This window comes from Chiloscyllium punctatum, chromosome 22, assembly GCF_047496795.1.
Source record: "Chiloscyllium punctatum isolate Juve2018m chromosome 22, sChiPun1.3, whole genome shotgun sequence".
NCBI classification, from domain to species: domain Eukaryota; kingdom Metazoa; phylum Chordata; class Chondrichthyes; order Orectolobiformes; family Hemiscylliidae; genus Chiloscyllium; species Chiloscyllium punctatum.
This window is the reverse complement of record NC_092760.1, coordinates 71,917,252-71,928,523: the sequence shown is the minus strand read 5'-3', so window position 1 is coordinate 71,928,523 and position 11,272 is coordinate 71,917,252. Positions and strand designations below refer to the sequence as shown.

At 39.6% G+C, this 11,272-nt stretch overlaps 1 protein-coding gene across 2 annotated transcripts; it reads left to right on the top strand.

Annotated features, from left to right (window-relative positions):
- Position 1: 1 nt before the first annotated feature.
- Positions 2-8,741, top strand: kbtbd4 (kelch repeat and BTB (POZ) domain containing 4). Of its 2 annotated transcripts, none has more exons than XM_072592646.1 (4): positions 2-73; positions 2,280-2,906; positions 4,758-4,864; positions 7,327-8,741. In XM_072592646.1, exons 2-4 carry the CDS (start codon positions 2,303-2,305, stop codon positions 8,182-8,184), a joined length of 1,569 nt encoding a protein of 522 aa, XP_072448747.1. In that variant the 5' UTR covers positions 2-73; positions 2,280-2,302; the 3' UTR covers positions 8,185-8,741. The 2 variants fall into 2 exon arrangements, with proteins under 2 accessions (XP_072448747.1, XP_072448745.1); XM_072592644.1 differs by lacking the exon at positions 2-73 and adding an exon at positions 86-143.
- The last annotated feature ends 2,531 nt before the right edge of the window (positions 8,742-11,272 follow it).

Sequence of the window (11,272 nt, the reverse complement as noted above, 5' to 3'; positions counted from 1 at the left end):
TGTCGCGGTGTCCACCTTCATTCTTCCCCCTTCCCCTCTCGGACGTTGTGGCCGCGGCTCCTGGCAATCAAAGGTAAAACAAAACAAAAGAGAGATTTGGATGGGTTTGGAAAAGCGATTCCACTCGGTTAATAAATACAGAGGTAAATTCGAGGGAGTTTCTTGTTCCTGGGTCCCCAGTTATTGAGTTTCTCTGTCCCTGAGCCACAGGGGCCTGAATGAGACACTTCCAGCACCACACTCTCACCTCCAGCATCTGCAGTCCTCACTATCGCCAAAGGAACTTTCCTGTTGAATACATTCACCCTTTTCAAGATAAATTTATTAATTTAATAATTTCATTTTCTTGTTAAAAAATACACTTTCCTGCTTAATAACTTCCATTTTCAGTTTAATAATGCACTTTTCTGCCTAATTTCCACTTTAATAATTTCTCCCTTTGTTTAATATTTTTACTCATTTAATCATTTCCTTTTTATGTTTAATTGTTCACTTTTCTTAATAAGTTAATCTTTCTATTAAATAAGCTGAACTTCTGTTTAATAATTTGCATTTCATTTAATATTTAATATTTCTGTTTATAATTGCATCCTTACTTTCTATAATCTTTTGTTTAATTTGTTCATAGGCCAGCATTTATTGGTCATCACTAATTTACTTGAAAATGCAGTGGTGAGTCACCTTTTTGAACCACTGCAGTCTATGTGTTGTAGGGATATCTATAGTGCTATTAGGAAGAGAGTTCCAGGAATTTAACCCAGTAAAAGGAAGGCATTTAGTTCCAAGTTAGGATTGCATACAGCTTGGAAAGAGAAATTGCAAATGTTTTTGTCTTCCCAGGTGTGTGTGTGTGGGTTGGGGGGGTGTACAGTAGAGGGATGCTGTCGAATGTATTTTCATGAGTTACTGCAGTGCATCTTGTACCTACTGCTGTCACTGTGAGGGTAGTGAGCATTAATGTGGTGGATAGGGTAGTCAGTCAGCTACTTTGCCTTGGATGGTGTTTCGTTTGTTGAGTGGAACGGCACCCATCCAGATAAATCAATATTATTCCATCACTCGTGACTGAACTTAATTGAGTATGAACAGACATGTTGTAATGGGGACAGGAGGTGCTCACTGCCGATCTCATCGCCTTTGACCTGTTCTTGTAGCCACAGTTTATGTGGCTGGGCCAGTTCAGTTTTTGATCAAATTTAACTTCCAGATTGTTGATAATGCAGGTTACCATATTTCTGCTTAATGTCCCTTTTTATGCTAAATAATCCATCTTTCTGTTCAATCATTTCAGCTTTGGCGTTGCTAAAAAAAACACACTTGGCTAAGCTTTTCATCTTGCACTTGCCAGGATTGCACTTATCAATTTAAAGCGAAATAATATTTTTAAACCTTATGGGAAAAGCATGCTGATTTATTGGCAAGTAGACTCTGGTGGAGGCATTGAGAATGCACCTGTTAAATGATGACTGACAGTTAACTGCCAAGCTTTGTGTAATTTTAAAACAGGTAGGTGCGTGATTTGCTCTGAGTAATAAACCAGAGAATGTCTGTCTCCTATTTTGTTATGATTAAATAGGTGTGATGTGTGAACAGTTTCTCGCTATCTGCAAAGAAAAGGACTCTATCTATTATTATATGCAGCTATCAGTATATGTAAATGCCCCTTGCTGTCAGCCTGGCTTACAATCCGTCAGTCATCTAATTGGTACATAGTTAAATAGTATTTTCTTGCTTTATTGCGTTATGACTTGTTAAAAATAGAACTACATATTGCACTCCAATTTTTGCCATAACTTTTCCCAAAGATACTGCCTCAAGAAATATTGGTCATTGTTAAAAGGTATTTAATGTCTCTCCTGGCATTAGGTAGGGTTCCTACACAATCTATTAAGATCCTATTCAGCGGTTCTTCAAAACCTTAAATCAGGTTGTTTAAGTTCTGGGTTGGGGTTTGCCCACCACCTGACATGTAGTTAAAATCTGATCAGCCATGATCTTATTGAATGGCAGAGTTGCTCAAAGGGCTGAATGGCTTGTTCTTGTTCCCTGTTTGTTTGTTCGTATATTCAAGTAAGACATCGCTGCTTTATATTACTGGTGATATACAATATTCACAATTGTGTATTTTAATCTGTAGATTAGCAAAAGAGATTACAGGCTTTATCTTTCTGTTTTCCTAATAAAATAGTGAAGTTTCACAATACAAAGTAGAAAAGAAAATTAATTTTTGAATAATTTAGTTTCTAAAACTATATTTTTTAATGAAATTGTTCCCATAGGTCCTGCTTTATCCGTTGCAAAAATGGAGCCAAATAGTGATGCAGGAGGTGCAGCCATCGCAGGAACGACAGATGAAAGTTATTTTATGAGCTATACCTTCACAGATAGATTCCATTCTGTACGGGTTGCCCAGAGTATTATGGATCTGTGCCTTGAAGACCGGCTGTTTGCAGATGTTACAATCTCTGTAGAAGGCAAAGAATTCCAGCTCCATCGACTCGTGCTTTCTGCTCAGAGCTGCTTCTTCCGTTCCATGTTCACCTCTAACTTAAAAGAAGCTCATAATGATGTTATAGAACTCAAAGATGTGAATGCAAGTGTTTTCCAGCTTCTTGTGGACTATATTTACCGGGGCACTGTAAAACTGAGAGTGGAGGACCTCCAGGAGACATACGAGGTGGCAGATATGTATCAGTTAACATCACTTTTTGAAGAGTGCTCTCGGTTTCTGGCTCGGACTGTTGACATCAGGAATTGTTTACAGGTCATGTGGTTAGCAGATCAGCACAGTGACCAGAAACTGTACACAGCAGCAAAACAATGTGCAAAAACACATCTGTCACAGCTTCACAAGACAGAAGATTTTGTGAAACTACCTGTAAGATTGTTTACAGATATCATTAAAGGTATGTGTTTTCCTGTCTTCATTTTTCTATTGAGTCTTCTCAAGTTTTTCTTGCATCCAGAAGGCTGTAAAATATCTAATCAGAAGTTTAGGTGCTCTTCTCCCAAGTTTGAGTGGCTTCACTGTAACGCCGCAGTGGGTCGAAGACAGAAGTGTGAGCATGCAAACAAGGTGGTGAATTAAGTTGAAAGTGTTGGATGCACGAAATCGTGCTTGTGGACTGAGTGGAGGTGTTTGGCGAAGTGGTCACTGTATCTGCAGCATTCTGCTTTTCATTTGTAATTAACAGTCTTTCCAGGAGTTCCCTCATTGGAAAGAATTGGAAATGTTTTTTGCTCTGCTCAAGAAAAATTATCATTTAAAAGGGAAGATTTAGGAGGTTGCAGTAGAATCTGATTGATTTGAGAATTACATTGAAGTCTGAACTGAAATCTAAATTGTAGTATACATATATATATATTGGAATGGATGGATTGCCATCGAAAGTTGTTGGGATTTTTTACACGTAAAACACAGCAGTGTTAAAACACAGCAGTGTGGTTGGCAATGTCACTGCTTCTGAACCAGAAGTTCCAAGTACGTATTCTATATCGTGACTTGATGGCCAATGAATGTCCACTTATAATATGGCCAAAAATCTTGATTATCAATTTCCCAACAAAAGCCAATGGCACATGGTAAGAAGGCGTAAAATTCTTGTCAGCCATGTGATGAAAAGAATGATTAGATTCCCTGCAGTGTGGAAACAGGCCCTTCGGCCCAACCAGTCCACACCGACCCTTCGAAGAGTAACTCACCCAGAACCATTTCCCTCCAACTAATACACCTAGCACTATGGGCAATGGAGCATGGCCCAATTCACCTGACCTGTGGGAGGAAACCGGAGCACCCAGAGAAAACCCACGCAGACACGGGGAGAATGTGCAAACTCCACACAGACAGTCTCCCAAGGCTGGAATCGAACCTGGGACCCTCGTGTTGTGAGGCAGCAGTGCTAACCACTGAGCCACAGTGCAGCTCCCATATTGGAGACTCTACAATATCTCCATAAAGTATGTAGGGCGGCACAGTGGCTCAGTGGTTAGCACTGTTGCCTCACAGCACCAGGGACCCGGGTTCAATTCCCGCCTCGGGCAACTGTCTGTGTGTAGCTTGCATGTTCTCCCCATGTCTGCGTGGGTTTCCTCTGGGCTCCAGTTTCCTCCCACAGTCCAATGATGTGCAGGTTTGGTGAATTGGCTGTGCTAAATTGCCCATAGTGTTAGGTGCATTAGTCAGGGGTAAATGTAGGGGAATGGGTCTGGGTGGGTTGCTTTTCAGAGAGTCAGTGAGGACTTGTTGAGCTGAGGGCCTGTTTTCACACTGTAGGGAATCTATCTATCTACCTAAAATTGCAAGTTGCCAAAATAAGATAAGGTAGGGGTGAGCATTAATGCCACTGAGTTAGTAATCCAGAATCCAAGGCTAGTGTTCTGAGGACATGAGTTCAAATCCCACCTTGGCAGATGATTAAATTTAAATTCAATAAAAATCCAGAATAAAATGCTGGCCTAATGACAACAATTGTTGTAAATATCCATCTCAATTACTCACGTTCTTTAGGAATGGAAATCTGCCACTTTACCTGGTCTGGCCTTCAATGTGGCTGACTCTTAACTGCCCTTTGGGCAATTAAGCATGACCAATAAATGCTGGCTTAGTCAGTGATGCCTACATCCCATAAATAGAATTTAAAAATTCATATTCTGAGTAAACTGTAACACACCACCATCAAACCAGGCTGGTAGCCAGCTCAAAAACAGTCCAGAAAGGATTGTATCAAAAAAAATGTTTTTCTGTCTCGATCCTGTAGATGGTGTTCCCAGTTCCCAGAAACCTGCAAAAGCAATAGAAACATGGATAGATCACAATAAGGAAGAGCGAGCACAATATTCTGAGAACCTGACATCCAGTTTAAAGGTATGTTACCTCAAAACTACACCATGTAAGTACCTCCCTCCCCATTACAGATTGAAACTAATGTTACCTATAAGTGTGAAACAGAAGAATTCCTGCATAATAGTGCTAATTGAAGAGTTTGGGGCTTTGCTTTTTAACCTTTTCTGGAAATGTATTATTCCAAACTTTTCCAAATAGTGAGAAGGATTGATCAGATGATTTGGGTTATAAGTGACAAATGTTGGCTTTGTAGTTTTGCAGAGTTCTAAATAATGCAACATTCCTACAAGCTGCTTTTGAGTTCCAGGATATCATGGCAGAAGTTTTCAGGGAAGCATCCTTAGCATAACCATCTGTAACCACTTTCATCAGTGACCTTCCCACCATATTAAGGTTGGAGACTGTCTGCTAACAATTTCAGTGGCATCCTCAGTAATGGAACTGTCCATGTTAGATTCCAGTAAGGGTCTGGATAATATTCAAGTCTGAGCAGCCAAGTGACAAGTTACATGGATGATAAGTAAATGTAGTTCATGACTAACTTGAACAACTAGAGTGCCCAATCATGTACCCTTGACTTTCAAGCAATATTGTAAGAAAACCTCCAAATTTCCCTGCATGCTATAGACCAGCTTGATTTGACATTTATTTGCTGTCCCTGTTGTTTCTGATTGGGTATCCTAGAATTCTCCATCTGGAACTATTTTCGGCGCTCCATCATCAGTGGAATGAGCTAGAATTTCAACCTTGCCAATGTCGGCCATATCTTAAATACAAATTTTAAAAATCAAGAGTTTAACATTTGCAAGCAAAGTCATTGAATACCATTTTCCCACTCTGCATATGTCTATTTTAATGAAGTTCAGAAAGAAAGTTAAGGATCATGATCTGAGTAATTTTAGACCACTGAAGCAGGACATAACATATTTACAGTAAAACCTAAACAGGTGGAGCCCTAATAATCTATTACAATACACCTTCATTGTTTGGGGTATATTGTTTGGTGATACCAGTACAAGCTGCCAGTTTGGGAGTTTAGCTGATGTTCTTCTAAAAGTTACAGTGTAATCAGAATCCAATGTAATTTGAAACTACAACAATGATTTAATGAGAGGCTTCTTTTCTTTTGCATTACTGTAATAACCACCAAATGCATTGGTCTGATAGATCTAAGCTTAACATCTAATCTTCTGTTATTTTCCTGGCAAGACCAAACACGATAATCTTGCCACAGTTTGAAAATACAAAGAAATTTACCCCATATTCATCCTTTCTAGAGATAAATTTAATTTTGTAGTACATTTTAATTATTAGCCAAAACTGGCCTTACCAAAAATTGTAGAAAATTCACATAGAATTTTGAACAACACATCATCATTTTAAAGTCGATTATTCAGTTGTCTTGCTGTAAGAGTTACACAATGCAACATAATTCAGCTGGATCAGGCCCTTCAGCCCACCAAATTACTGGTTTGCCAGTATGTATTCTCCACAGAAACTGACCAAAAGAAGACCTTTTTTGATTTACACTGAACTCATATTAAAAGTACTTTTTGAGATAACAAGGAACTGGTTCAATAAGTCAGTGTCATCCTGTTTCACCCCCCTCAGTTGAAGCAAAACACTCAGAGTCACAGTATAGTTTTAGCTCCTTCATCTTGTTAACTGACGTTACATACTAAATGCTTCCAGTATTGTTAAATAGCTCTACATAATGACTGCTTTTCCGCCTTGTTAACCCATAACCCTTGCCTTCAGCAACCCGTTGTTAACTGTAAGTTCTTATCTGATCTGAGTCATGCTTAGCTGAACCTCTTGTTTCACAAAACTTCAAACTTAACTCTTTCCCTGCCTGCTGACACCCTATACACATCCTCAATAGTAAGCACTAATTCATCCTATCAAAAGAAAAGGCTCAGTGATTAGCACTGCTGCCTCACAGCGCCAGGGACCCGGGTTGAGTTCCTACCTCGGGCAACTATCTTTGTGGAGTTTATGCATTCTCTCGATGTCTGTGTGGATTTCCACCAGGTGCTCCAGTTTCCTCCCACAACCCAAAGGTGTATAGGTCAGCTGAATTGGCCATGCTAAATTGCCCATAGTGTTAGGTACATTAGTCAGGGGTACATATAGGGTAGGGGAATGGATCTGGGGGGTTAATCTTCAGAGGGTTAGTGTGGACTTGTTGGGCGAGGTAAAAACAATGACTGCAGATGTTGGAAACCAGATTCTGGATTAGTGGTGCTGGAAGAGCACAGCAGTTCAGGCAGCATCCAAGTAGCTTCGAAATCGACGTTTCGGACTTGTTGGGCCAAAGGTCTTGTTTCCATACTCTAGGGAATCTAAACCAATCAAAGATAGTCTTTTAGAATCCTCCCATTAATTAAATATGTGTGCAGCTTGTATTAATTTTAAGATTATTATCTAAAGATTAAACACTGCCATTGTTGTTTATCAGGTTTGGAATTTTTTATTTCATACAGGAAATTGGCGAAATTGTTCATATTTATCTGATTGGAAAAGAAGACACTCGGACTCACTCACTGGCAGTTTCTTTACATTGTGATGATGATGCCATCAGTGTCAGTGGACAAAATAGATTGCGTCAGCAAATTACAGCTGCGTGCAAGCATGGCAGTGACTTGTATGTTGTGGGTGGCCCCATTCCACGCCGAATGTGGAAGTGTAATATGGAGACAATGGACTGGGAACAGTGTGCATCACTGCCAAGAGATCGCCTTCAGCACACACTAGTATCTGTGCCAAGTGAGGATGCCATTTATTCACTCGGTGGAAAAACTCTACAGGATACACTATCCAGCGCTGTCATTTATTATGTGGTCTGTGATAATGTGTGGGTTGAAACCAATCAGCTGGACACTGCAGTATCTTGCGCTGCCGGTGTTAACCTGAATGGAACTATTTATCTTCTAGGTGGAGAAGAGAATGACTTGGATTTCTTCACCAAACCATCACGTCTAATCCAATGTTTTGACACACATTCCAGAACGTGCCAATTAAAATCATACCTTCTCCCCTTTGCAGGTCGTATGCATGCTGCTATTCACAAGGACCTGATTTTTATTGTAGCTGAGGGGGATTCTTTGGTTTGTTACAATCCTCTGCTCGACAGCTTCACCAGACTGCGTTTCCCAGAGGTATGGAGTCGTGTACCTTCCCTCTGGAAGATTGCTAGTTGTAATGGGTGTATCTATGTTTTCAGAGATAAGTGTAAAAAGGGTGATGCCAATACATTAAAACTGAACCCAGCCACATCTGTGGTGTCAGTAATTAGTGGAATTGAGATACTGCTGACGAATTGGCAATTTGTTTTGGCATGATTTCAAGTCAAAACTGCAATTCACCCTTGCAGGACTGTTTTGCATTGTGAAGGTTTGTCAAGGTTCAGTGTTACAATTTAATTCAGTATCAATCCACGATTGGACATTGTTTTTTCCCCATAGCTGACAGTGATCAGATATTTGTTGCATTTAACAGGAGATTTAACTGCAGCTTTTAGCTCTTTAGTACATTGGCCACAACATTTTTTTGTTTCGAAGTACTGCAGTTGAGAACAAAATTTGATTTTTAACATGTATTGCCTCACAAACTTTATTGGTCCCATTTGAAATTAAAATAATAGTGTAAAGGTAAAAGAGAAGCTTCATAATTCTACATAAATGTTATGTCCAAAAATATTTTTCAGTAAAGCAAACAGGCAACATTATTTTCAACATAACTTTTATCTTAAAATTATGCTATCAGTTACTTTTATAAAATAAATAATGTAGTTCTGCAATAGGTGCTTTAACAAATGTATATTGATGTTTTAAATCTGATCAGGGAAGGTTTTCTCTCTGTCCTTACGTATGTGAAATAAACTTGCTCTTTGTAAATAGGCTCGCTGTTTTATTGTATATGGTATACAGAGAAATAGTCAACAATATTCTGTTAAAGTACAGGTCATTCTGCTGTAGCACACGTTTCAATAATGTGAATTTGCTGTAACACGATTGAGGAGTTAGACACACTGTTTCTAAAGCGTCAACTTTTAAAGTGTGTATTAGTTATAATGCAATTCTGGCCCCATTATTTAAATGGTGCTGCTGTGATGCGATTTTCTTAACACTGGGTTGCACAAGATAGAACTACCGTGTTATAGCAGAACCAACCGTATGTCGCACTGTGGAGGAGTGGAGTGCTGTATGAGTACATTATTCAGTGCTATAATCATCTCTGCTCTGCGTCTGGAAGACCCACACTCCAAGTATTGAATTCAACAGGCAACGTAATCCCCAACCTTCAACTGAAAATTCAGAATGTTGGGGTCCACCCAGCAGAAGAACAGTTGCCCTGATTGGCTAGAGGCAAGATATTCAGTACTTGGGGAACTGGAGGAGGGATACAGCACTGAACTGAAATGGGAGTGTTTGGGATCTTAGCAAGGCTATGTTGTCAGTCCCTAGCTAAGGCTAGGGGAAGTCAATATGGGTAGACAGCTAGGGGAGATGGTAAAATCTTGGGTCCTCTGACTCAAAAGCCTGATAAGGTGGAACCAAGTAGGAAATTTTGCCTAGGTGCTTGGCACAGGCCTTTCAAACAAATGAAGCCTTCAAATGGATATAATTGTTTACTTGAGGGTTTCAATTAGCCCACTGGCAGGCAGAAGCTGGTCAGATTTTCCACCTGATCAAATGTGCTCTCCACCCCTACCTTCAAACCTGCCTTTGGGCGATGCTAAATCCAAACCATAATTTCCATTTAACAGGGACTCCTCAAAAAGGAAAAAAAAAATCTGAGGACTGCATCACACTTGACCTGGTGAGTAGACCTAAAGGCAGGTAACCCAGCTACCTTCTGACCAACAGGAGCAGACAGGAAGATGAAGATGACAAGTCGCTAAAACAATTTGGATGGACATAGAGATGCTAAATTAATCACCAACTCAATATCACTGTAATTTTGATAAGTAGGGCAGTGAGCCCAACAATCAACATCACAGAAACAGATTATTAGGTTATTGTTATTTCTGAGAACTTCTTTACAAATCGGCTGCTGAATTCCTACAACAGTGACAACACTCCAAAATTACACCAATGCCTGTGGTGTACTTTCGGATTTCATGAGGCCATGGAAAATTCAATATAACTCCTTTTAAAAAGAAACTCCCCTCAAGTCCAGTTAATCTGTCAGAATTAGAGATTCTATGAAAAATGATCAAAGTCTGTCTTGATACTGTTGCTAGGTAGTACAGTAGTACAGTACTTAAATGTTGCTTTTTAAAAATATTTTTGTCAAAGATTTTCACTTTGCACTGAATGGCAATTTTCAAGGAATACTAATTTTAAAAAAAACATTTATACTGTATGAGAGGTTGATTATTAGATTAGATTAGATTAGATTACTTCTGTTAGATTAGATTTCTTACAGTGTGGAAAGTCCACACCGCCCCGCCGAAGCGTAACCCACCCATACCCCTACATCTACATCTACCCCTTACCTAACACTACGGGCAATTTAGCATGGCCAATTCACCTGACCTGCACATCTTTGGACTGTGGGAGGAAACCGGAGCACCCGGAGGAAACCCACGCAGACACGGGGAGAACGTGCAAACTCCACACAGTCAATCGCCTGAGGCGGGAATTGAACCCGGGTCTCCGGCGCTGTGAGGCAGCAGTGCTAACCACTGTGCCACCGTGCCACCCACAAATTAGTGGCAAATGGTTTCTGGTTGGTAGAGACATTATCACAGAGAATGTATTATTTAATGAGGATTGACAGTAACCTCCAAACTGTTTAAATTTAAAACTGGACAGGTTAACTTTGTAAGGCAATTCTCTACAAAATGAATTGGAGAATAGCTGTCATCTATTTTATTGAGTCAAAATTGTTACTTTGTATTCTTTATGCATGTTTAATAATATGGCCCTGTGTATTAATACACATAACTTCAAATATGCCACATCGTGAACCTGACTGGTAATTTGCTGTCAGTGTAATTCTTTGCGGATTTTGGTTAATTTAGCAAATGTTGTTCAAGCATAGAAATACATCTATATTGATCAATGTTTTGTCAGTTTTGTCAGCAAGTGCGGGCTGTTTAGATGAAGTTTCTTGCTTGTTGTGAACAGCTGAAACAATGTTGTCTGATACAATCTGCTGGTCTTTAGCTACATTACATTAGTTGGCAAGCGAAATTCAGCACTATCCTCTCATGCAGTATAAGTATTGTTTTCCTGTATATTAATTGTTTTTGAGAACTGTTCTAATGTGTGCAGGATGAAAAGCTTCGACAGAATACATCTTTATCTAGCAATCTTCAGACTCGATAGTGTGGCAATACTGCCATGCTAAATGGATAGATTCAGAACAGATCTTTCATTCAAAACTTAATATTCATAAGGCGCCTTAGACTATCACCACCAG

Coding starts and splice junctions, on each gene's coding strand:
- kbtbd4 (XM_072592644.1), top strand. CDS start 101: ATGGGTTTGGAAAAGCGATTCCACTCGGTTAATAAATACAGAG. Junction 2,907..4,757: donor GTTTACAGATATCATTAAAG/GTATGTGTTTTC, acceptor TCGATCCTGTAG/ATGGTGTTCCCAGTTCCCAG. Junction 4,865..7,326: donor ACCTGACATCCAGTTTAAAG/GTATGTTACCTC, acceptor TATTTCATACAG/GAAATTGGCGAAATTGTTCA.